This window comes from Platalea leucorodia (assembly GCF_965183815.1).
Source record: "Platalea leucorodia genome assembly, chromosome: 18".
Classification (NCBI taxonomy): domain Eukaryota; kingdom Metazoa; phylum Chordata; class Aves; order Pelecaniformes; family Threskiornithidae; genus Platalea; species Platalea leucorodia.
In genome coordinates this window covers 8,312,225-8,337,896 of record NC_138840.1, presented here as the reverse complement: position 1 = coordinate 8,337,896, position 25,672 = coordinate 8,312,225, and the positions used below count along the sequence as shown (strand labels likewise).

General features: G+C 55.7%; 1 protein-coding gene across 12 annotated transcripts in view; it reads right to left on the bottom strand.

The window, feature by feature from the left end:
* The window catches only part of MACF1 (microtubule actin crosslinking factor 1), a 141,102-nt gene that overhangs the window by 73,017 nt on the left and 42,413 nt on the right, over positions 1-25,672 (bottom strand). For 11 of the 12 annotated variants that reach the window (XM_082329574.1, XM_082329572.1, XM_082329580.1 and 8 more), the window contains exons 6-36: positions 24,137-24,303; positions 23,814-23,926; positions 23,615-23,721; positions 23,044-23,163; positions 22,843-22,938; positions 22,461-22,588; positions 22,254-22,347; positions 21,334-21,488; positions 20,918-21,194; positions 20,341-20,469; positions 19,984-20,061; positions 19,664-19,825; positions 18,945-19,049; positions 18,249-18,344; positions 17,752-17,877; positions 15,371-15,523; positions 14,732-14,886; positions 14,174-14,300; positions 13,548-13,731; positions 12,765-12,934; positions 12,313-12,491; positions 11,977-12,115; positions 11,307-11,500; positions 10,980-11,142; positions 10,585-10,668; positions 10,369-10,476; positions 9,642-9,740; positions 9,310-9,462; positions 9,120-9,208; positions 8,531-8,666; positions 152-5,425 (exon numbers count right to left, since the gene is read on the bottom strand). In XM_082329574.1, the coding sequence (XP_082185700.1) occupies positions 152-5,425; positions 8,531-8,666; positions 9,120-9,208; positions 9,310-9,462; positions 9,642-9,740; positions 10,369-10,476; positions 10,585-10,668; positions 10,980-11,142; positions 11,307-11,500; positions 11,977-12,115; positions 12,313-12,491; positions 12,765-12,934; positions 13,548-13,731; positions 14,174-14,300; positions 14,732-14,886; positions 15,371-15,523; positions 17,752-17,877; positions 18,249-18,344; positions 18,945-19,049; positions 19,664-19,825; positions 19,984-20,061; positions 20,341-20,469; positions 20,918-21,194; positions 21,334-21,488; positions 22,254-22,347; positions 22,461-22,588; positions 22,843-22,938; positions 23,044-23,163; positions 23,615-23,721; positions 23,814-23,926; positions 24,137-24,303 (9,360 nt within the window). Of the gene's footprint in view, positions 1-151; positions 5,426-8,530; positions 8,667-9,119; positions 9,209-9,309; positions 9,463-9,641; positions 9,741-10,113; positions 10,262-10,368; positions 10,477-10,584; positions 10,669-10,979; positions 11,143-11,306; positions 11,501-11,976; positions 12,116-12,312; positions 12,492-12,764; positions 12,935-13,547; positions 13,732-14,173; positions 14,301-14,731; positions 14,887-15,370; positions 15,524-17,751; positions 17,878-18,248; positions 18,345-18,944; positions 19,050-19,663; positions 19,826-19,983; positions 20,062-20,340; positions 20,470-20,917; positions 21,195-21,333; positions 21,489-22,253; positions 22,348-22,460; positions 22,589-22,842; positions 22,939-23,043; positions 23,164-23,614; positions 23,722-23,813; positions 23,927-24,136; positions 24,304-25,672 lie in introns of those variants that run through there. The other variant, XM_082329571.1, reaches the window with a different exon arrangement.

Genomic DNA, 25,672 nt, shown 5'->3' with positions numbered 1-25,672 from the left:
CCATTGCAGCTGATACTGCAACGTCAAGCTCAAACATCCACTCCTCTTGTTCTGGCCGTCCTCTCTGCTGAGGACCTTGGACAGATTTAACATCAAACACGCACAAATAGCTCATAAAAAAAAGTCGAAACAGCAAAAAGCATCAATTTACCTGGGCTGGTCTCGTGGATTCCCTCGAGGTTTCCAGCAGCTCCCCCTCCACTATCACGGGTAAGAGCAAGCCCCGATCGCCAGGACCCGCCTGCCTGCTCCTCTCCTGGGGCGCTTCTCCTTGGGATTTTGGGGGAACAGGGGCACCTCCTTGGCCTGTGCTGGTCTCCACTCTTTGCTCTTGCTGTGTCTCTTCTCCAAGCTCAAGGACTGCAGAGGTTTCCTGAACCTCTCTGGGTTCCTCTCTGATAATTAATTCATCGGGCAGCTCGCCTGCTGCAGGGCCTGCACTGGACACATCACTGGTGGCTTCCACCTTGGTGTCCTCCTGGGCCACGCTGTCCTCTAGGCTCAATGCCACCGAGGAATCGTGACCATTTCTGATCCCACCTTTCCTCACCTCTTGAGCTTCCCCTTTCAACACCTGACCCCCAGTGAGGTTTTCTTTATCTTTCTCAGAAATTGTTTTCTTTTCTTTTTCATCCCTGCTGCTCCCCATGTGCTTGGCTGCGTCTCTTGCCAGCCCAGCAGTAATCTTGGTGGTGGTTTCACGTTTTGGTTCTGGCGTGCTTGAGACGAAGTCCTCCTCCTCCTTCTTCCCTGGAATTTCTTTGGAAATCAGGAAAGGAAGGGACTGCTTTTCTGCAGAAGATCTCTCCGGCTGAGCGCTGCCTCCTGGGATACCAGTCTGCTTTGCTTTCTTTTTCTTGCTTTTCTGTTTTTGGGTAGGTTTTAGCTCAGTTTCACTTGTTTTCTCTTGATCAGCTGGACCTTCTGCACCCAATCTCAGGGTTTCTCCTTTGATGTGCTTGACAGTTTTTTTACCTGCAAGCTCGTCTCCTGCGGGCTTCATAGGGATGCCAATCTCAGGGGGTTCTCCCGACCCTGTAGGACCCATCTCTCCCTTCCCTCGACCCACCGTACCAGATTCTCTCAGGGCTGCTGGTGTTACCCCATCCGGGCTGCCCGCTTGCTCTCCTTGCTCAGAAGCCACCACTGCACCTTCTTCACCTGCCACAACCCCCTCTGCACTTACAGACCCTCTCCTCCTCCTCTCCTCGCTGTCCTCCGCATTGTGAAGCACCTCCGTGTCCAAGAATGACTGCTCTTCCTGCAATCCCAATCCCTCCACTTTCTCTGTCCCTCGATCCACGACTTCTCTCCTCAACTCCTTCCCCCAAGCTGCTCTCACCTGGGAGCTGCTCTTCGCAATCCCTTTTTCCATAGCCCTTACCGCCACCGTCTCTTTGGAGAGAGATGCTGTACCTAATACTGGGGGGTATTCTGGAGGCAGTGCAACCTTTTCTTGGGGCTGACGCGTTACACCACCCTCTGAAGTTTCTTGAGGTTTTGATTTCCCTTCCGTCGGCATCACTGGGGATCTCTTGGTGGCAGCACCTCCAGCCACATCGTAGCTCGTGGCTTCGGATCTGGCTTTATGCTCAGCACCATCAGACTTCTTAGCAGCACTGGTAGAGAGGATGACATCTTCCTCTTTTGGAGACATTTTTTCCATTTTTTCCTGGAAAAGGTGGGGCTTATCTACTTTGCCGACCTCAGAGCCATATTTGTCTTCGGAAATCTGTGCCTCCTGAAGACCGGCAGCTAATTTTTGGCTAATCAGTTCTTTTTCAACAGCTTCCTTTAAAGTCAATCTTTTCCCACTGCTAGCATCAACAATTCCCCCAGTCCTCATCTGGTTGGTGGCGATGAGTTTGGCCATCTCCTCATCCAGCAGCCCTTGCTCGACCGCAGCCCTCAGGGAGAGCCTCTTGCTGACAGTACCCTCCACGACCCCGCCGCTGTCTGCCTGAGCCTGCAGCAACCGCAGAGTGGGCAGCGGGTCCACCTTCCCCAGCCTCACCGCCTCGGCGCACGTGAGCTTGTTCCCCGTCACCTCATCCTTGATGGCTCTGAAGGGATGGACCTCCAGATACCTCTGGCCAGATTCAATGTCGATTTTACACTTCTTTATGAATTCTGAGTACGGAACGATCATGCAGGTCTCGGGATCTACAATTCCTTCTTTCATCTCTGAAGATGACAGGGCTTTCTCCACAACCTGCTTGGGCAGCAAGCCCTCCTTGACCGCTCGACAGAGTGCCAGTCTCTGGCCAGAAGCAGGATCAATAATGCTTCCACTCCCAGCCTGGATTTCTTGCACTTTCCTCTGGAAGTCCGGACTAACGAGCCCCAGCGACACTGCCTGGTGCAAGGGCAGCTTCTCCTTCGTCGCTGGATGAACATAGTCCTGCAGGCACACGCTTTCAGCTTTCATGAGTTCGTTACATAAATCTTGATTGATCAAACCATGTTTCATTGCATCGTTTACAGACAGCCTCATTCCAGACATGTGATGGATGATTCCTCCATCAGCAATCTGCTTGGTCAAGAGCTGAAAAGCTTTTTCCTTTTTCAGGAGCCCTTTTTCAACAGACTGTGCAACAGTCAAAGGCTGCTTCGTTTTAGGATCCACAATTCCACTGGTTTCAGCCTGTAAGCTAATCAGCTTCTGTCTGGTCACCTCATCAGTGCCTTTCCCTTTGGAAGCCTTCTCCAGCTTGACCAGCTCTTTCTGACCCGTTGGCTCTATGAGGCCCAGATTTGAAGCCAAAGTGACGGATATTTTTTTGCCACGTTTCAAGTCAACAATCCCTCCAGTAACCACTTGCCCTTCCAGGATCCTCATTGCTGTTTCCTTGTCCAGAAGGCCAACCGCGGCGGCATCCTTGATAGAGTAGACAAAGTTATTGCCTGGGTCAAGAACGCCACTTATCGCTTTGTCAGATGCGAATACCTTCTGGAGAAGCTTCTCATCCATCAGACCTTCTTCAATGACGTCCTCGGTGGTTAAGGATTCACAGGTATGCGAGTCAAAGAAGCCGCTGAACATCTTCATTTTCTCCATTAGTTTCACAGCTGTGTGGCTGGGCACCACTCCACAGGCTACTGCTTCATTTAGAAGAAGAGTCTTGCCCGTCTGCTCGTGGATTATGCCACCGCTTTGGAGCTGCATTAACAGCATTTCCAAAGCGTCCTCCGCCTCCTGCTCTGCAGGGGCTGGCAGGGATGTTTCATCAACGCTCTCATTGCCTGGTACTTCTTCCCCCTCTCCTTCTTCCACTTCCAATACACTTTCTGCGTTTTCACTTTGCCTCTCTGTTTGCTCTGCCTCTCCAGTTTTAGGGAGCACAACCTCCTCTCCTCCCAGCATGCCGTTCTCAACTGTTTCCTCGTCTAGCAAATAAATCTCTGTAACATCTTCTGCCTCTAGTTCAAGTTCCTCCACATCCTGAGACCTCTCTGCCATGATTTCCAGTCTCTCTCTACTTTCTGAAACATCCATCGGTACGCAGATTTCTCCTTTCACAACAACTGCCCTACTTTCTGATGCCCTCTTCTGAGCTTCAATACTTTCCACTCCATCTACTGTAGCAGGCTTGGACGACTCTTCTGCCTCAATCATCGTTTCCTGTGTTTCTCTGAATCCGCTACCAAGGTCACCGGGACGTCCCGGCATCGATAATTTTACCTTTACCTGTTTGTCCTTGCTTGTAGAAGCTACTTGCTCTCTTCCAAATTCAGCATCAGTTTCACTCTTGATGGCAGCCTGTTCGGTACGAATCTGCTTTTGCTCCTTCACAAGCAGGATATCTTCTGCATCCTCCAACAGGAGGCTTTCAGGTCCCATCACCACCTCCCCATTCTCCAAAGCAGTTCTGGGCGGCAGGACCTTTTCGCTTTGTTCTTTTGAAGGAGCAAATTGAAACTCAAGCTGCTGCAAAGCCAAACCATTGCAAGGCTCGCTTTCAAGAGCTGCGTTTGCCTTTGTCTCCTCAAAGCCTTCACTCTCTTCCAACACATGTGCACAGGATCCATTTTCTTGGGTTTGGATGAGGGCTTTAGTGAGACTGTTCAACTCTCCATCCACTAGGAGCAGCTTCTGGCCATCATGGATGTTGATATAGCTGTGGGTCATCAAGTGGAACATCAGCCTTTCGTCGTCACTCCTTAGCAGAGGGTCACTTTGCTCTTTGTGACCTGTGGGACTCCTTCCAGAAGAGCTCTGGCCGTGCCTGCTTCTGCTTGGAGAGCCAGCAAGCTGCACGCTGGCCATGACATCAGGTATGGCTGTGGATTTCAGCTTCTTTACCACATCTCTCTCCAAGATGCCGTGTTCAACTGCTTTCTTCCAGGACAACACCTCAGTGGTTTCTGGTATAAAGACACCCGTAATGAGTTGCCTCTTGCTGAGAATCTTGTAAACCAACTCCGTAGACAGGATTCCTTGCTCTAAAGCGTCTGCAACCGGGACGATCTCCCCCGTCTCTGGCCACAGGAGCCCCATGAAGGACCACAGGGATTCCAGGACCACCAACGCAATCCTTGGTGCTACCAACTCTTTCCTTACAGCTTGGTCAATTGTCAGTCTCTCTCCCGTGACGGTATCGATGATGCCACCTGTCTGAAGCTGCCGGATAAGAAGTGTGCATGCCAAATCCTGGTCAATTAAATTATGTCTCACGGCCTCGTCCACAGTCAGCCTGTGCCCTGTCCTGGGGTCAACAATGCCACCAGCAAAGAGGTGGGCTTCCAGCAGCCTGACCGTCACCTGCCTGTCTATCAGCCCTTCCTGGACTGCACGGAAGATGCTGACTTTTCTGCCTGATTTCAAGCTCACCATCCCACCCGCCAGCTGCTTGACCGGGAGCAGCCTCAGCCCAGTCTCTTGGTGGGTGATGCATCGGTGCATGAGCTCGGGCAGACCGATCTTCTCAGCAGTGTTGGGGTCAATCAAATCCTTGCCACCCTCCAGGTGAGACAGAAGTCTGGAATAAAGCTGGGGGGTAAGGAGCCTTTCTCGCACCGCTGTTTCCATGCTGATTCTGCCCTGAGGGACTTTAAAGCCCCCAGTGACGAGCTCAGCCTCGAGAATCTTTAGCCCAATGCTCTCACTGATCCTCCCCTCTTCTATCGCAGCAACGACAGGTAGGAGCTGCCTCCCTTCACATCTGACTTCTTCCACCCTGTGGAGAGCATCCTTCAATTCCTGCAGCACCTGGAAAGTCCTGAGATCGATGATGTTTCTTGCCAGGCCTTTCTCCAAGGAGAGTTTCTCATTGGTCTCTGGAACGATTAAGTCAGATGTGATAACCTGGGCCTCCAAGAGGACGAGGCCAGTGTCCTGATCTATCAGACCTCTCTGCATGGCACCAAAGACAGGGAATATTTCTACCGTGCCAAGATCGATCACTCCTGCCACTGCTTCATTGCCCTAGAACAGAAAGAGAAGGAAAAGAATTAAATCAAAATCGAGCATTGCCAGCACTCAGATTGTATGAGGTCCAGGGAGGTCTCAGTTTCAAAAAAAAAAAAAAGTTTAAAAACCCTAAACAGGCTAGAAAGGAGTCCCAAAGTGTTTGAAATGCAACTCCAAAGGCACGCAAATTGGTGCATTTGCTAGCTTGCACGTTGCCAGCAAGGTTTAATGCTCATCTAGTCCATCACCCAGGGCAGCACCGAGATGCTTCCAACATCCACCGACAGGAACGCAGCAAAGCGGCAAGCAGCAAAACCCAGAAGTGCTCCTAACGCTCCACGGAGAAACAGAGGGAAGGAGACCAACAAGCACACCAAAGCCGTTCAACTACTCATGTTTTAAAAAGTAAAGACCACACAAATCCCACTCTGTACTCAGAGGAGAAAAACCCCCAAAGACGTCCACTTCAGGGTATCTAGAAACCTCTCCCAGCGCAGTTTCCACCCTGACTCCTGCCATGCTTAAATCCTGCGCTTCCCCAAGCAGATCTCAAGTGCCAGGACAGCCGGGGACCACCACAGAGCCCGGTGCCACGGGGCAGCTCCCCAGCCGCACAGACCGGCCATGCGTCAGGGCAGGAGTGCGGCATGCGGGGCGGCTCCCCGGCACGACCAGCAGCACCCACTCTGCCCCGCTCCAGCGCCTCGAAGTAGCTCTGCTCTTCAGAGAGGGCAAGGGGAGAAGCGTAAGAAGTTGGAGGTCCCAGCACAGAAACAGGGACAGACTGGGAACAGACCATCCTCTTTGGTGTTTCTGGAGGGGCTTTTCACTTCTTGCTGGTATCCCCGCAGGGAGAGTAATAACTCAGATGTCAGAGTGATGGTTCTTTGGACCTTTGGGTGTCTCCCAGTCCCACTGGTTGGGTACAAGGGTGGCCCAAGCACTAAAATATTTTTGTGGGGACAGGGAGGAGGGCATCTGGATTGTGGAATTAATTCCTTTGGCATCCCCAAGACCCCTAGATTTTTTTTTTTGTCGGTGAGTCCGACAGCAGGGGCGGCTGGGGGTGTTTGTAGCTGCGGCGCAGCTCGGGTACGGCACAGCAGAGGGTGCAGCCTCCGCCAGGCTGGTTTGCAGTTCCCCCGCCGCCTCCTGCTGCGGAGCCAGCAGAACCTGCTGCAAAAACCTAAGCTCTCCGCCACCGTCGCCAGACTCAGGCATGCACGCTGGGAGATGAACAAGCCGTGGAAAGACAGAAGAAAGGAGAGGGGGGAAAAAAAGAGAACGATAAAAAAGGAGATGGGAGGGAAGGGAGGTAAAAGGCTTTTACTTACCCGAGTCGCAGGGTGTGCCTTGAGCAGTTAAAGACAGAGCCTTATGGAGCAGTTCAGCCGTATCACACACAGTGTAAAGCTTGGTGTTAGCGTCCAGCATGCGACTGTTTTGTTTGCAAAAAGAGCCCCCCACACAGGTCGTCCTCTTTCGCTTTGTGTGTTTTGTTTGTTTAAATCCCGGGGGGTTAGTTAAACTTGTAAGCAAGGATGTCAGTTAATCTTAAAAACAGTTGACATGAAACACAAACTGTACAGGGACACATCATGCTCAATTTAGCACGTTCTGCTTTGCATTTTTGTCTTTTATAACTTCTCTCTGACAGTTGGATGTTTCCAGCAAGCAAATGTTAAGAGTTCCTCATGCTCCCTCTACAGTGAAGCAACTGCACCGCACCGGAGCCGCGGGGAGCCGCGGGGAGCGTCTCCTAGACGGGCCGGGATTACGGCGGAGCCCCACTGCCATCTCTCGTTTTGTTTCCTGGGCTTTGCCAAGTGCGTGAGTGAAAACTGTTCTAGCCTGAGCCCCAAAGCGCGCTCATGCTGTAGGAAAACAGCCCGGCAAGGCCTGGAGAAGGCGCTCGCTGTAAAGTCATTTTCCTGCCCGGGAGGGAGGAAAAGGGAAAGGAAAAAGCCCCCTTTCCCCAGGGAGGCTGCTCTCCGCCGCTCTCCTGGCAGCAGAAGCGTCAAAGCCGTAATGGCTTCGCGGCGACTAACGAGTCCGTTTGCTCACCGTAAGCTTTCTGCTGCCAGCCCGAGGGCTAAAGGGCTTGCAATAGAAAGCACTGACCGCATTGAGACACCTGAAATGGGCTATAAAGTCCAATTTGGAGAGAAACACCATGTTTAGGTGAAAGCCGGACAGGCAGAATTCACACAAGCAGCCCCGTCGCCCTCTTCCCGCGAGCGGCTCGAACAGGGCTTCACTCACGGACCCAACGGCCAAAACCTGCGTCACGCATCCAGATCAGAGCGGGCCATTGCTTCAGAGTACAGGGAGCCAGCAAGCAAACACACAAATATATCCATCGACACATGTATATACACTTATATAACACGTACACGTATATCTGTGAATGACCGAAGACAGCTCATAACAGAGGCAATAAGGATGCGCTTTCAGCCCTCCCTACCCAGCGAAACAAGAATGGGGACTGACGGGAGCGCTGGTGGACGGGACCAGGGAATGGGTCCAGCTACGGGGCGTGAAGGTCTCCCAGGTCAGCCGAGGGCCTGGGCGATGCGGTCGCCTTCCACGGGGGAGAGCAACTTCATTCAGCCACAGCTGAGACAAGCCAGACCCCGAGACATATGAGACCGCACGGGCAAACGCCCTTCTGCAGAAACCCACCTTCTCGCGTCTCCTGCACGCAGGAAGCCTGGGAGATGGAGCCCTCTGCGGTTAAACCACTGCGAGGGCATCCTCAGAGGACACAGATTTGCTAAGGGGACCGTTTCCAGGACAGAGGTCCATCTACACGCTTGCCCACCAAGCGTCAACAAGCCAACCCCCGTGCACAGGGCAGAGCTCTGACGAAAACCATTGCAAAGGACAACTCTCCCATTGAGCTGGAAGGCAGCAGGCAAACGGCTCCTGCTTGGCCTCCAGGGACCACCCCAGCCTGGGTGCTTCGGGTGACGCATGGACAGAAGAGAAGGGAGGGCAACCATGTGCAAGTGAGAAAGTCGACGGGCTGTGAGCGGCTGGTGGCCATGAGACACGCAACCGAGCAAAACCTTTTTCACACCCTGTGCCCGTGCAGCCACGGGACCCAGCGGGGACCAGTACCTTGTGCTCCGTCTCCTGAGCCAGCTGGCTCTGGAGCTGCTGGAGCTGCTCCGTGGAGTCGCTGCAGAGCGCCTGGTAGGTCTCCTTCAGGGCACCGATCTGAGCAGAAATCTGTTCCTTCTCTGGATGGGAAAGCCTGTAAGGGGAAGGGGAAATCTCTCAGGGAAACTGCACAAACCATCTCCCAGCTCTGCAGAATTAACGTCTTCTTCTGGTGAAGGAAAAGGCCAAATCCCCCAGGAGTCCCCCCTTCCCACTGCCCTACTCCTTGCCCAGCTCAGCTAAAACCAGCAAGGGTAACTGTGCTCAGCAAAGGCTGACCTGCCCTGTAACGATCGAATCCCCAAACATCAGGGCTGGATCACTACTAAAACAGATTAATATCGTCCTAACAGGAGAAATGGGTTTCATATTTCATAGCTCTTCTTGCAGATAAGAAAGACGACAACTTCCACGTGCAGCTCATCGCTGTTTTTAATGGGAGCTGGGCACCGGACCCCGGGGACGCCAGCCCACCGGCGCCAGCTCTAAGGTGTCTCATCTCCCCCCACTGCTCTCCCTGCCTCTCCCCTCCTCGGGCCGCACTCACTTGTGGCTGTGTTTTGCCAGGAAGATTTGTGAAGTTTTGATGGCCTCAGAGACCTGCTCCTTCTTTGCAGCCAGCTCCTCATTCAGGGCCTGTCGGGAAAAAAAACAAAAAAGAAAGAAAGAAGCTTAATTCAGTTGTGGGAAAAGATCAGAAGTTAAACAAACTGCCTGACAGTTGCCCCCCTGCTTACCTGCTGCTCCGAGATGGATTTCTCGATGTCGCCCAGCTCTCTGCTCCCAGCAGCCGCCGTCCTGCCCTGTACGCTCTGCTTCAAGCCCAGGGCCCAGCCCAGGAGCTCCTTCACCTTGTCCACGTGCTCCTGCTTCTCCTCCTCCACTACTTTCTGCAAACAGAGGAGGGAGAAGATAACCACGTCAAAGGGGCCCCAGATTTCCAAAGGCGGAGAAGGCTGTCGGGAGCAGCGCCCGAGATGTAACCTGAACGGGGAGCAGCACCCTCGGGGGTGCTAGGAAATGAGCCTGCACACTTTGAACAGAGTTCAGCTCCACACAACACCCTTACCTCCTCCTCCTCCAGCCGCCGGAGAGCATCGCTGATGTACTTCACGTGCTGCGTGGTTAACGTTACCAGGGCTGTATAGCGAGTCCGCAAATCCATAAACTGCAAAGGGAGAGAGGGAGAAACAGGGCACATCAGCCACGACTGGCGGATCCGGAGCGACGTACTTTACAGTACATGACATGGATGCACCATCTCTCGCTTGGGAAGCCCCCAGGCACCTCGCAGACCCCGTACAGCATCAATGAAATGCAGCGAGTCTGACGGGGAGGGTTGTGGCCACACACGGCATGCTGCACAACACTGGAGCGAAGGGGAGACTCCAGTCACGGACACTGGGGCGGATGCTCAACTCTTACAAGAGGGCTACCGGGATCTTTCATATCCACATGGAGCAGACAAGACCTTGGGTCCCTACAGGTCTCATCCCAAAGATCCACACACAGTAACGCTGCGTGGCGCTCTGGTTATTTACCTCGCAAGGCTGAAGGGCTGAGCCGACCCCGCTGGATTTGACCCAGGGGTTCCCAGGAGTCTAGGTATTTCATACCTGGTGCTTAGAGCACTAAGCCATCCTCTCTGGCTATTGGAAAAAACAGCGAGGGTGGAAACTTTATTTATACAAGAGAGTTCAGCAGAAAGGAGCTCATTTCACAGAGGCTGCTCGGCATCGAAGAACCCCCTGCACAATTTCTCCCTCGCGAGGTCGGGCGGGCGGCCGTGCTCCTACCTCCTGCGTGATGGCGTCCGAGGACGAGAGCATGCGCCGGCGTTTCATGGGAGACTTCTGCTGCGACTCGACAAACGCCCTGTACGTCATGAGCTGCAGCTCGTAGTCCTGCAAACGCAACCGGGGGTGGAGAGACATGGAGCATGCGAGACGCGCACTGCGCTGCGGCCGCTTCTGCCCAGCCAGCCTTATCTAGGTGCAGGAGGGGACCCGTACCTTGACGGCAGCTGAGTATTGCTGGGAGAATTTCTGACACTGGTCCAGTTTGGCTTGATTTTTCTCGATTTCTGCAGCCAAAGCCTTCACCAGAATTCAAAGCAAAAACACTTGTCAGGACAGCTGCCATGGGTGGTGAGCTGAATTTCAGTCCCCATCCCTCCCCTTTTGGGTAAAGTCTTTGTCCTCTTCAATTTTTTATGCAAGGCCTCATCTCCCCCTTAAGCTAAGCAGAGTTTCTCCACTTCCCAGACACCCAGATCAGGCCTGCAGCCTCTTCCCCACTGTGTTTCATATTTTCAAGCTCGCAGATGGAAAGATTTTAGAAAAAGAAAAGCAAGGGCATGGTGACTGCAGCGCCCAGGCCGTGGAGACATCACAAGGTCCTGTCGTACCGTTTGCTGGCTCAGCTGCTCCGACAGCACCCGGCTGTCCTCCGCCTGCCCCGGCTTCATCAGCTCCTGCTGGACCGTGATCTCCTCGATCCACTGGATTAGGGCACTGTGGCACTGCCGGTAATCACTCAGCACCTCCTGGATGCTCTCCAGCTCCGCGTGGCTGAGAGAAGAACCAAGACAAATAAGAGGAGGGCGAAATGCCACCGTAGGCTGTAGGGGTATCCCGGCCACCATCTGGACAAATATCGCTGCTGATAAGCCTGACCCAAGCTCTCAGCCGAAGCATGAAAGTAAATCTGCAAAAGGAGGCAGGAGGTTTCTCACCGGGTCTCAATCTGGGCGCAGACTCGCTGCCAGCGATCCCACAGCTGGCTTCCCTTCTCCTGATAGCGCTCGAGGTCGATGCTGCGCTCTTGTCTCAGCCGGTACAGCTGCTCTCCCACCACCTTCGCCTTTGCCATCTCCTCCTCCAACGTGGAGAAGATGGAGCTCTTGTCCTTCACTTCCCCGAGCCACTGCTGCAAAACCAGCAAGAGACAGCACCGGTTCAATGCCATGAAAAGCAAAAGGCTCATTAAGTCAGAGACACCCTCCTGCCCGGAGCTGACAAGCCTGAGAAGGGGTTTATCGTCCCACTCTCCTTAACCTGCAAAGATCTGGCTGATTATAGGAGGTACGAGATGGAGGGGACCGTGTTCCCAGCCTGGAGCGAGTCAGATTGGTTCAGCCCCTGTCCTACAGCAGCAGGACGTGTAGCTGCCAAGATGCTCCATGTGCCCTGCAAGAGGGAGCACAAGCCAGAGCAGCTCCTTTACCTTTACAAAAGCAATAAGGGATCCCATAAGCAGCACAAAATCCTGCCGGCAGCTATATCGAGGCAAGAAAAATGGCATACGGTACAAATTCAGCAGAGAAAAGGAAGGCCCCTGCTGGATAAACGGCAAAGCGTTGGCCGGTTTCTGCCTGCCCACCTTGGGAAGCGAACGGCACCAACCTGTAACGCCGCTCTGTGAGACTGAATGGCTGCCAGGTCGGCGGGGACTGCCTCCTCTTGGCTCAGCTTAACCTCGTACCCTTTGACCAGAGACTCTGCTCCTTGGGTGTTACGAATAATAACATCAACTGTCTTCAACCTGGCAAATCAAACAGAGGCAGCACAATGACATCCAAAATTTCGCCGAGATCCTCTTGATGGCGAGGCTGTTTGCACCGCGTGCCGCAGAGGGATGGAGCGCAGCGCACGGTGCGTTAGAGGGCCAGAAGAAAGGTCTTCAGCAGAGTCAGGCCGATACGAAAAGGTATTTAGGCACAGAGGCACATCCCGACTCACTTGTCCAGGTAGATGGAAGAGAGCCCATACATCTGGTCCATCTTGTTCACCACCAAGTCAAGTTCGGAACGCAAGTGGGGCGTGCTGGACCCCGCAGGCGCCTTCTCGAGGAAGCTGTAGCATCTCTCAGAAACGAACCGCAGGTCCGATTGCAGCCGCTGCAGATCCTCCTGCAAGCGCTACGGGAGGAAGGGAAAGAAGGTGAAAGGAGAGCCCAAGCAGGGGGAGAAAAAGCCCTTGGCAAAGGCGCCGGGTATGAAACGGAGCAGGGAGCCCACCTGGAGAGGTTTCCTGCTACTTTCTGTGCAGGAAGATCCTCCCGAACCCCACACAGTCATGCACCCACCACCCACACGTTTACCCTGGAGAAGTTAAAAGCTATTTTTGGCGCACGCTAAAGACCAGCGGCCACCACCTCCCTCCCCTCCGCGTCTCACAGCAGCAGGACTGACCTCCTGCTCTGCAATGCGGATGGTGTTCTCCTGGATAGTATCACCATCTGCTCGGGCGCTGCTCGGGGACTGGATTCGGCTCACTAGCCTCTGCTCACACTCCTCCAGGCGCAGACGGATATTCTTCAGCTCTGAGAGATACGTCCTGGCAACGGTCTCATCCTTGTCTTCTGCAAGTCACAGACAAACCAAAACAGCAGCTCAAACAACCTCGGCCGGTGTCTGCCCCAAACGGGACCTGCCGGGAGCCCCGGAGCCCAGTGCAGCATCGCACTGACACCGAGGTCTCTGCTTCGCCAGAAAACAAGTTCATCAAATCATCTCGTTCAAACGCAGCTGAGAACGAGCCCAGCCAGAGGGCACCTCGCACGGTGAAGCCGGAGTCCCCAGTCTCAGCGGCGCTCAGCCCTGCTGCGTCACGCCGGGAGCCATCCGCTGCTCTGAACAGCGGGACCGCGACCGCCACGTGTGTTCTCTTAGAGATTAAATGCAGGAAGAGCTCCTCGCTCAGAATGCGTCCTGACTAATGACTAAACCCATCTCCAACGAGATCAGGGTAAGAGGACTCAGCAGTTAGGCTGAAGCTGCAAAGCCAAGCCCTCTCTGCAGGAACACTGCTGGACAAGGGCCGAACACTTGAATGGATGGAGAAATAAGGAGAGCAGCTGCCTACACCATCAACTAGCTAGCGCAGGAAAAAAAAGCAACTGAAGCCATCCCATAAATCCTTTGTTTATGAGTCCTCACAGCTCCTGGTAAATCCATCAGCCCTTTGAAGCTCACCGTTCTCCATGGACTCCAGCAGCTGCCGGATGTGTTCCTTGGAAGACTCCACTTCCTCCTCCAGGCGCAGCCGGTCCGACACCGAGAAGAGCTCCGAGTCGCGGCTGTCCTGCAGGAAATCCTCGTAGTGCGCCTGGAGGCTCTTCATGGCTTGCTGGCACTCCCCTTGCGCTAAGGAGCGGAGCTGCAAGTGGAAAAGCAGCACATCTCACCAGCGGGAACAACTTCCTACACACCACTGAGGCCACCCTCCCCACCTTAATCACCTCCGTTTGCCAAGTATTTGCTTTTTAGAGGAGAAGGGACAAGCTCCTCCATATCAGCCTTATCCTCCCTCCAGCCTTGCTCACTCCCTAATGAAACGCTGAGTCCACAATCTCTTATGCTTATGACAGCCCAGCAGCAAACTGCCGATGCTCTTTTTATTGGGAAAAACTGCAATCATTTTGTGCAGAACCCCCAAGCTCAGGTTTTCCCACTGTTCAAGGTGCACAGAGCCTTGACTTCCCCAACCCTGCAGTCTCTGGTCTTCCCTTTAACACCTCCTTTCCCCCCTCAGCCACATGAAGAAGCCCGGCCAGGGAGCAACGCAGCCCCGGAGCCAGGCAGAGATGTTCCTGCCGTACCTTCTCCATGCTGAAGCTTTGCACCAGGGCTATGTCCTTCCGCAGGTAGTTCCAGGAGATGAGGCTCTTTGTGTTCATGTGGAGCTGGTGCCAGAGAGCCATCACTTTCTGGTACAACTGTTCTACCCTGCAAGGGGAAGGAGCAGATCCGTCAGCCCTGGATCTCCCCAGCACGCTCAGCCCTGACCCCGTTAATCCACCAGCCGTCGCTGCCAGCCAGCGGCCCATCAAGGCAGCGATCCCAGCCCGGCAGCCCGCAGCGAGCCATGCTCCTGCCGGCCAGTGCCAGCGATCCCTGGAGGGATCCCTCCTCCCAAATCATCATTTTCTCTTTTGCAAGCTACTATAGCCGTTGCTGCGATGGAGTTGGCAGCTGTGTAACCACGAGGGATGCCTTCCCTCACCACAAATCACCTGTGCCACCCACTCCTATTCCTCCACCCCAGCTCCTCTCCCATTCCCACCCCAGATCTGTCCCCTCCCCTGCCACCAACCCCCTCCCCAACCCCCTGCCACTGCAGCTCTGGGACCTCCCCGCGGCAGAGACCCGCGAGTTACCTGCTGGCCATCTCGATGGCCTCTTTGTTGGGCGGGGGGATCAGGAAGCAGACAGAGGGCACCATGGCCTCGTTCCCCGTGGGACTGATCACCTTCCACTTGGTCCTCTGGGAATTGTCCTCCAGCACGCACTCGTCGTTCCTGCAGATGGTGATCTGCGGCGGCACCAACACCACCCGGCCCGTCAGAAACCAGCAGCAGGGCTGCACACGCCTGCCCTTGCTGCCAGCTCCCCTCCTGGGGGCGAGCCAGCTTCCACAAATATAGAGAGATATATATTTTAATCAAGCAAAAGCCTGGGATAGTGCCAAGCAGTGCAACACGCTCACGTCTGGAGAAGAAGGGACAAGGAAGTTTAACAGAGTTGGCTACCACCCACGTGCTTATTTGGCTGAGGCTGATGAAGCCCATCCTCCCTGGGGAAAAGGGCTTTAGATCCTGCCCAGAATAAATCTGAGACATGGAAATCAGCTCCAGGAAAAACAGCCGTGTTATTTCCCTCCTCCCGTCTTCCCACTCCGTTCCTGCTTTCCATTGACAGACACCACAGAGCTCATCCTAAACCATCACGGGCGTTGCTCCCCTGCCTCGTCCCCGTCTTCCCTTTCAGAGTCACGCCGACACCCTTCCAGCCCTCACCTCGATCTGCCGATAGTCACAAACAGCCTTGATGGGGATCGTGCTCTTCACGAGGTGCTCCGGGTTCCTGGGCCGGAGCTGAACGATGGTTTTGGACCGGCCCACCAGGCTGGCAACGGAGCTCTTCGACTGAATGAGCTGCTCCTTCTCGTCCTGGCAGGAAGAAGGATGAAGGACGGGTTGCTCGAGGCAGGGGAGAAGAGGCCTCTCCCAGGCATCTCGGCACCCCCCACCCCAACGCTGGCCTGCAAGAGCTACGCTGGGATCTCAAGGGCTGAACAAACACATCAGGAGGATCCTGCTGCCCTAACGGGATGGGAAGAGGGGTCAGGAGATGGGATGGAAGGGAGAACGGACTTCAGGTCGGGGTGGGACCTCTCCACTACTACTCCCACTGCCCTGCAAAGCCGCATGCACGCCTCTGGCTCTTTTGCTGCTAGGACAAGAAAACATTTTCTTTCAAAAGGGAAAAAAAGAGAACACAGCATACACCAAAATTAAAGTCCCAGGAGGTGTAAGGGGCCAAGAGCAGGACAAGCTCCAGCCCAAAGCCGGGGACGTTTAGTTTTCTGGAGGAGAGACCACAGAAGCATGCTCCCTTTTCTAAAGCAAAGGATGAAGGCATGTTTAAACCAATGGCTGGAATGCAGATACGATGAATTATGCGGATAAAACAATCTCAGGAGAAGGGGCTAGTGGTGGAGTGATCGCACAGGTCTCTGGGTTTGGGTAGAAATTTGCCGGTTGGAGGAAAATGCTGCATAATTGATTCCCTGCTGGGTTTGGTGATGGGACAACCCGGGAGACTGGTGGCAAAGCTCCCCTGGAACAGCCTCCGGCACCGATGGAGACGTGTGCGGATCACGACACTGGCAGCTCGTGTGATTAGTAGCAGCTCAGCCCATTCTGGCTGCAAAAGTTGAAAAAGGATCCCAGAAAAATGTTCTCCCTCATGCTTGGTACTCTCGGGGTCGGTTAGTGAGCTAACAACAGTGGAGGATAATTTAATGGTAGAAAAAAAAAAGAAAAAGAAAAGAATAAATGATTAAATAAACTACCTGTGCCTGTCCCAGGGAGCATGATTGGAAGAAATACAACTTTAACTTATTAGGTAAGAAAGAGTAATATAGCTGAGCTCAGGGCAGCTGCCCCAGTCCTGAGATCGTGGCCACTCTCCGGCTGCCCGGACGAGCCTCTCCCACCCCGGACGGCGCCTGCCAGACTTCAGGTGCTGCAGGGCTCACAAATACGGACCCCGGGAGCCAGGCTGGCTGCTCCGCATCCTGGGAGCGCGGGAGGACAGACCAGGACGACCCCGAGGCCATGACAGAGAGGATGGGACCTCCCAGGCCTCCAGGAAAGAAGACGGCGAGTCCTAGCCCAGCTGATGCACCCATCACGAACACCCAGTAACGGCATCCCAGCTTCACTGGGGACACGCTGGAAATCAGTGGTGTGCACTAAGAGCAAAGCCAAAGCAGCCACCTGCCTCCACACCCCCAAACGTCACCTCCTTCCACCTCCACCAGTGGCTCAGTGGTCAACCCACAGCCCAAATCCTCCCCCGGCCCTGGTTTCAAACACCATCTGATGCTTTGCTCCTTGGCGTTTGTTTTTAGGTTAGTTTTTTTCAGGTCAATTCGGACAAGAAGATCGCAGCGCGATTGCCCATCATCTGCTCTCTGCTCCGCCACAGCTAAGCCAGGCCACGTGTTCAGAGATCAGCGCTGCCGAGCCCCCAAGCCCCCGTCCCCGGCGGGCTGCCCTGGCTCTCCCCCCACCGGCACAGCGCGATGGATTAACGTGGGATTTGGTCCGGATAAAAAGCACGCGTTTCTCCGCATCCCACCCCGTTCCTAGCAAGCACCAGCTCAAAAGCAGACACAGGAGCATGCTACGGGCTCTGCGCGACACCTCCGTCTGCAGAACACGCCCGGCTCCGTGCAGAGCAGGACGGCATGATGGGCACCGAAGGGGAAGAGCCAGCTCACACGGCAAGCTGTGTTTGCACAGACAGCACACGCCCCTGCACCCCGAGGATACAGAAAGATGCTGGACGGTGCCTCTAAACCAAAGCGACCCGTCGGCTGTCGTAACGACCGAGATCTGGCTACCATCGGCAGCGTGACATCCAGGCAGCGGTGCGGCACCCAGCCTGCACCCCATGGCCACGTACAAACACATGCAGCAGCTCCAACGAAAAGCAGAACATTGACCGAGATGAGGAAACAAACCGCGTTACATGAAACTGCGTTGCTGCGGGAATAAAAGGAGCCCAGTTTTCCCTGGGAAGCAAGAGGTGCCCCAAGCAATGCTGCTGGACCGGAGCAAGAAGGCCACCCATCGCCCGCCCAGGGTGGCGGGGATGTCGGAGAACCCACCATGGAGTCTTGCAGCAGGTCCTCCAGCCGCGTCAGGCTCGTGTTATGGTCGCAGGAATACTTCCTTTTGATGGAGTCCTGCAGGTTGCGCAGGTAGGTCTCCGACTCCCGGGCGTCGCTGAAGAACTGCAAAGGCAAAGAAGGTCAAGGAAGCCTGCACAAGTCCACCAAGCGGTCAGCAGCACCCAGCACAGCAAGGGACCACCCCAACATCTCAACCAGGAGCTCCTGACACTATTCTGGCCTTAGGGCTGCAAAGGCAGTGAGCATCCCACATGGATGGCCAGAACTACGTGGAAGTTGATCCCTTTTGCCCTAGCGAGACATCCCCAGAGAGCTTAGCTAAGGAGAAAGAGATGATTCAGGAGAAAGCAGCCCCCATGGGCACACAAATCCCTCCTTCCCTCTCCCCCGAAGGGAGCAGCAGTGTATGAAGCTCATGCAGTGGGATGCAGAGGGTGGTGACCAGGGAAATTTGGGCTGTCCCTCCCAAGTACCTGGAAATAGGCGGCGTTCTCCTTCACGTGCTGTTCCACGCACAGGCAGAGCTGCTTAATCCACTGCCACTGAGTCTGCACGGCAGCGCTGTAGGCCTGAGAAACACACACACCGAACGGGGATGAATAACGAGCATTTACCAGCCAGGAGGGTCACGGGAAGGACACAGCTACAGCGGCACGATGTACATAAACGGGCAAGATCTGGCTGCAAGCAGGAGGCTTTGGACACAGGCACGAAGAGCAGGAGATGGCAGACCCTGGACCAGAGATGCCAGGGGCTGCGGCAAGCACAGGTTTGCTTTCTCCCACCCCAGAGAGAAACACCAGGGAGAAAGATGTCCCCGCAGCCCTTTGCTTCACCACCACGGTTTTTCTGGAAGCCTGGATAGCTCCAAAGGAGCCGAGGCCATTCCCTGCACCGCCTCGCTGCAGGAGAGGCTCATGCTCTGGACAAGCGTATCTGTGCCTTAATTTGAGGTGAGGATTATTTGGGAACGGCCTCGAGCTCCTCATGGCACTCCCCAGAATAAAGCAGCTCTATCACTGCACTGATGTTCTTCTGCCACCATAAAACACTTTATCAGCCCTGGCTGCCTGTAAGGGCACCCTGGGATGGGACAGCAAGTTTCCCAGTCCTGGGTGAGAAGATTTGCTGCCAGCCGATTCTTGGGGCTCCTCCGCGCAGCCGCTCACCTCTACGGTTTGCTTGGCCGGGTGGTTCTCCAGGGACAGCAGCTCGGCTGTGTCTTGGAGGGAGCGGAAGATGTCCTGCTTCTCTTCCAGCTCCGTCGTCAGCTCCTGCACGAAGGACACAAGCAAAGTCCAAATCTCGGCTACGGGGAGCAGCCTCGCTCGGAGCAGGTGTCCGACCAATACAACAGGCGGTATGGGAGCGCTGCAGCGAATGCCGGTGGATCTCAGGGAAACCAGCACGGCTTACGGGAGCACCACAGCCGGCTGCCATCAGGATGCCTCCTGTGCACCAAACACGCGGGGCAGATGGAACGCAGATACTGGAAACCTGCCCGGGGACCTCTTCAGTTCCAGATGATTGTGGAAGACAGCAATTTATTTATACTGCTTTAAAGAGGAATCAATTTTCCTCTTGAGCTCAGACTTTTTTTTTCCCCTGCTAAAGATGCCTTCAGTTCCAAATAGTGCTAAAAAGACATCTTTTGATGCCTTTTCGATTGAAACTCAATTAAACAAACACTTTTTTGCACTTTCTGCTCTAGGGAGAGCTCTTTCATCAGCTGCACTCATGAGCTACAAGCTCAGGGACTTGGGAGGGAGCATCCAACCTCTGGGGACTTCAGGTCTGGTGGTAGCCAAAGGTGCCGCCGCGGACCAAAAGCAGCAGCAGCGCACCCAAGAGAGCCGCGTCCCACCAGCCCTGCCCCGCGGTCACTCACCGAGAAGTAGTTTTTCTTGGCTGCAATGTTAGGGTTGTTGTCGCTCCAGTCGTAGGCCAGTTCCTCCTCCTCCTTCTCATTCAGCCAAATCAGCTCAGCGGTGGCCCGGGACACAAACCCGTGCAAGCTCTGGAGGTGCCTCAGCCGGAAGCTCGAGGTTTCCTGAACACAACGAAGCGTGATTCCTCTTCCCTGCTCTGCAGGCAACCGGTTTCTTCCCCCCTCCCCAGCCTCGGAGCAGGGATGCTCAGGAGCGGGGCGGCAGGGGTGGACCCCGCGCTCCCCGGGCAGTGCAATAAGCCCACTCGAAGCCCACTCACCATCAGCTTGCAGTACTGCGTCTCCAGCTTGCCAAGCGTCTCCGTGTAGCTAGCACGGAAATTCTGAGACATTTTACCCTGAAGGATGAAAAATATTCCTGTTACCCGACACAGGATGGCATCCCTTGAAACCCCATCTCCGATCCTTTCTCCCCAGCTTTGCGGGAGCAAAAGGAGGTGCAGAGGATGGCTCCAGGGCAGCAGCCTCTTGCACCAGCCCAGCGTCAAGTCAGAAGCTCCGTCCTTACAAAATACCTCTGCCCCAGGCACCTTTACCCACAAGAGCTGATCCTGACGCCCCGACCTTCCCGCACACATCGTGCCGCGCACCGCGTCCCCCAGCCCGTGCCACCGTACCTCGTACATCCGGGCCTCCTTTACGCTGGAGCCCAGGTCCTCCACGCTGGTGTGGACGTGCCGCTGGGTCTCCAGCTGGGTTTCCACGCTCGGCAGGTCGCTCCCCCACTCTGCCCGCTCCAGTCTCATCTAAAACAGGCCAAGAGGCCCAAGTCAGCACTCCTCATCTTCAGGAGCATATCTCAAAAGGACACGAGGGCAAGGAAACCTCCTACATCACTCAAGAGGGAACAAACACCACGCCAGTCCTGGTAGAAGGTCCTAAGCCAGTGCTCCAACACTGACTGATTTCTGGGACAGCCTTCACAAGCTTCACGCCCACATAAGACCAAAGGACCGACTGGATCGGTACAGATTTGCTTCCAGCCTTGAAAGGATCTTCTGATACCCACTGAGCAGCAGGGTCACGAGAGAGAAAAGCCAACTCAAGACAAAAGCGTCGGTGCTCTCCAGAAATTTTGAACCATCAAAGCAATTATTCACAGATAAAGGCAGAAAAAAGCCCAGACCAGCTTCCTACCTTCCCACATCAGTGTGAGCAGAGGCAGGTAATTTGGCCCAGAGAGCCAGCGCTCACCTGCATTTCCTCCACCCAGGCCAGCAGCTCGTACACGAACCGGAGGCTGCCTTCGTCTTCGGAAGAAGAGATGGCCACCAGCTCTGTCCTGGTCATGGGCTTCCGGAACCAGGAGGCAGAGGAGGTGTGCAGCCCTTTCGTCAGGGACTCGCCCTTCAAGTGCGTCGTGCTCAGCGTGGACGTGGGCACCAGCTCCAGGGTGGAGAAGTGGCCTTTCCTGTACAGGTTAGTGCATTCCAGCCTCAGCGTCACCAGCTCGTCTTGCAGCCGCATGATCCTGGAAGAGCAAGCAAGGCACGGGTAAGAAGATGCACGCACACTCCCTCCTTCCCCACAACAGAGCAGAGGAGCCCCGTGCATCAGCCCCTGACCGCGGTTCTCCATCCACGGACCATCTCGGACACGGCCCCTCTCACCTGAACACCAGCTCCTCCAGCTGGTAGTAATTCTCATCCCGAAGGATCTGCACATCCACCTGCAGCTGGCGGATGAGCCCCTCGCACTCCTGCAGATACACGACCACGTCGGATTCGTACTGCACCGGCTGGCCCGACTCCAGGTGAGCAGCGTCCTGCACCGAGAGAGAGGGGGCTGAGGGCTGGGTCCCCCAGGCAGAGAGAACACGAGAGCAACCCAGCATCAACTTTAAGACCAAAAAGACCTTTTGATCCACAAGAAGCTTGACTCGAGCAGAAGAACATGAGTTCATCACCCAGGACATCCCCCTTAGAAAAGCTTCTGCAGATGAACTGGAAGGTTCTAGTGACAGATGGGCTCCCGTGGTTAGTCCCATGGACAGTCACTTCAACGGGCATCTCATTTCTTGCTTGCGTTTAACCATTTTTAGCTCCCAACCCTTACACCTCTTTCTCCCCGAACAAAACACCCCTCTTCAGAAATCTACTCGCCACCCAGGTAGCTATAGTCTGCAACCGAGTCCTTTCTGCCCGTCTTTTAGACAAATAAAACAGATTGGGGGGGTTTTAAGCCTCATTATACAACAAGCTTTCCCAGAACTGCAGTTCTCCTCCAAGCCATCACCTCTGCAGACGTCCAGCCTCGCTAGCTGCATCCCCGGAGGCAGCCTGCTGCCCGGCAAGGCCGTTCCCCTGCCCTGTCCCCCAGGCCCTCGTGCCATAGATCACCAGGTATCCACCACCGCCCCTACAGCCCCTCTGGGCCAGGCTCAACGTCAGAAGAGAAAGGAGAGCTGTCCAGGGGAACCCACCACCCCACACAGAAGAGAGGGGAAGAGATGGGCATAAAAGAAGAGGCAGGAAAACAAAAAAATAAACAAAAAAATTAGGAGGGGGAAAATAACAGCCCCCCCACTCACAGCTTGCAGCGTGTTCTTCGCCAGAGTGAGCTTTTCTTCACAGCTCAGAGCACCATTCTGGATTTTGTTAGCGATTTGTAGCAGCAATTCCAGCCTGCAATGACAGAGAGAAAGAGAATGAGAGACAGGCTTTGGGAGGTCCCTCCAGCCAGGGGAGCGGGGGACGTCCCCGCAGGGGACTCTGCCTGCCATGGGCAGAGCACCGACCTCTCCACCGCCGGCCGCAGGAGCTTCTCGCGCTCCAGCATCTCTATGATGAGCTTGCCCCACTCCTCCTCCACGTCGTTGGGGTGGTAGCCCTGGGGCAACTTGATGCGTCCAAATTCAATCCACACCTGGGGAAAACATCAACAGAATGGCATTTCCTACCTCCTCGAGCTGGCGAGAGAGAGATTACAGCGAGGAAAGCGGGGCTTTAAGGTAACAGCTCTGCCTCCGCTCCTGCAGCGTGCTGCTTGCTACATCATTTACCCTGAGGGTTATTTCCAGTTCTCCATTCCAAAATAAACCTGAACTGAGCACACTTCAGTCTTGCTAAAAGCACAACACTCCCACCTACAAGCCTCCGGGTAGCCATGATGATACTTACCTCTAACAGTTTGTAGAGCTCCTCTATCCTTCCTTTTTCCTGCTCTTTCGCTGGGATTTCAGTTTCTTTGAAGTGTATGTACTGGTTATAAAGTGCCTGGGATGAGAAAGGCTCATCAGAAACCACCCTGGGGAATGCCACCACCCAGCTCTCGGTGCCGAGCACATGGGACGCTGCAGATGGACCTTGTCCAGAACCTACCTTTAGCTCTACAGGGTTCTGGGGGAAGGATTTATCGGACATGAGTATCGTGTGCTGTTTGATCCACGAGATGAGGGACTCCACACGGCTCTGGTACTCCAGCCACCTCGAATCCACCTCCTGCGGGGCGAGAGCACCCTTGCAGAGCACTGCCGGCGGGCAGGTCTCCCTGGGGAAGAGGCAGAGCCCGGCCCTGCCGAGCAGAGCAGAGGGAACCGAGGTGCCATGGTCACAGCTACGGGGTGGATCATCTGCCTGTGCCTCCCTGCTGTGATGCCATCCCAGGTAGAGGGAGGAGGAGGAAAATCTTCCTTGCAAGCTGCTCCCTGGAAGCCAGCTCGGCTTTCCCATGAGGTCAAACCTGCAGAGCCTGGAGAACGCCGCGGCCCTACAGGCACACCGGCAGTTCCCAGGGCAGACACGCTAATGGGGAAGCTCCTTCCTCCACCCCGAGCCTCTTCCACCCGTTGGCCATCTGCTACGGCAGCCAGAGAACCTCCAAACTCTTCCCACAACAACCAGCTGCCTCCCAAATCGCTGTCCCAGCATCCCAACCCGCAGCGGTGCTTACGATAGCGCTGATCCCTTCTCCTCCCTCGGGGACTTTGGGAAAGGCATCGTAGATTGAAGACACGTAAGTTATCACGGATTTCTCGTCTGGAGAGGGGACGTCCACATCTGACAAGGGAGAAGCGGAAAGGCAGTGAGGAATGAGAGTGGGTGGAGAGGTTGGCATCTCCCCATGCCCGACGCTTCCCCCGGCTGCTCACCTTCGGCGTCCAGCAGCCGTGTGACCCCCAGCCTCTCGGCGATCTCGAAGGCCTGCTCCAGGTTCTCCCGGTTACTCTGGATCTGCACCCTCTCCATGTCCACCAGATCTGGCCTGCAAGACACGCACCAGAGTCACGACATCGGCAAACAGCGCAAGGTTTCCAGTAAAGCACTGATTTCCAGTAAAAGAGACCTTGCTCCCTGCAAGCCTTACCTACGTCGCCAAGCACAGAGCATCACCAACTGTGGGCAGGGACCCCCGGGAGGCCCCCAGCCCCTCCTCGCACCCGGACGATGCTCTCCGCTGCTCCTTCCTGCCTACCTGTATCTGTGGATGAGGGCGTTGAACATCTTCCCATCGCTCCAGCATGACGAGAAGTTGGTGCACTTCACCCCGATGTAACCCGCCGTCACCTTCTGTGTCCACAGAAGCAGCTTCTCCTTGGCCGACATATCCCCCGACTCCCCGCTGATGTAGATGTCGGAGATCTGTAAGGAAGCGGCACAGCCACGGGGTGATGCAGGAGGAGGAACGAGCACCGGGCGTGTCCAGTTTCCATGAACTTGCCCGAGACCTGGCAGCCGCCAGGAAGGGCGGGAGGAAACTCCTGCGGGGGAGAGGGGACCCCAGAGCCGACAGACTCGGGAAGGGACCACCGGGCCTGCAGGAGAGCACCGGGGTGCCGAGGTGCGGCGTGGCTTGGGCAGACTGGAGATCCAGGCAGGCGAGGGAGGCGTAGCCGTGGGCCAGCCCATTTCACCGGGGCACGAGGTGCAGCCGGCACAGGAGCTGCCACCGCCGGACCCCGGCTTCCTACCACCACCGAGCTCACCGGAGCCGCTCCTCCGCCCGAGCTCCGCTCTCGGGAGCAGCTGCTGCCACACATGCTCCCAGCACACCAGACAGCAGCGCTGCGCCGCCGGCAGCCCGCGGCACGCCCCGGCGCATTACACCGGCACCGTCCCCCCCAGCCAGGGCTCGGGGCGCAGCTCACCGGGAACACAACGCCCTGGCAAGACGGGGGCCCGGGCGGGTCTCTTCCCGCCCCAAACACGCTCTGCCAACAGCAATGCTTGCGCACCCTCCTGTAGAACCCCGCTCGCTGCCCGCTCCTGCCCAGCACCCACCGCGAGGAGCCCCAGCACCCTCGGGCACCCGGTAGTCGCGCAGGAACGGTCCCCATCCAGCAGCACCCGTGGCTGGGCAGCGAGAAAGCGCCCAAGAAGGGACCACTGACGCCATCCCTTGCCGGGGCCGGCGTGGCGGGGGATGCTCTACCTGGAGCATCACGTAACAAAAAAAAAACCCCACCAAAACCAACTTAAGGAGTGGGAAACAGCGCTCGGAGGCGCTGTGTGAGAACACGCGTGGAGCAGAGGTCTCTCCTCGCCCTCCAGCCAGCGGAGCCGCCGGGAGTGGTGCCACCAGCTCCATCCCGGCGGGGAAAGGCAAGGATGGGGAGGAGGCTGTCACGTCCCCCCTCTGCCTCGCCGTGCCGGGGGTGCTGGTGGCAGGGGTGCCGTGACCCACTTCCCCAACAAAAGAGACCGAGGGTCACAGACCCCTCTTCGGCAGACGCGCAGGACTGGCTGCGAATCCCAGACTCGCACGTGACAAAACGCACGTGTCTCCGCATGCCAGCATATTTCTGATTGGCACGGCCTCCTCCTCGCCCATCCCCCCCCAGCTCCCCAATTAGTACAATTACCTCCCCTTAATTAAGGGGCAGACAAAGGGGAGAACGCAAGCCTCGCGTATCTTCCGGGGTGCCTCTGGAAAGGCAACGCGGGCCGTTTGCTCGCTGGATTCCTCCTCCCGGCGCTGCAGGGAGAAGGTGTGCCAGGACCCAGCCCCACC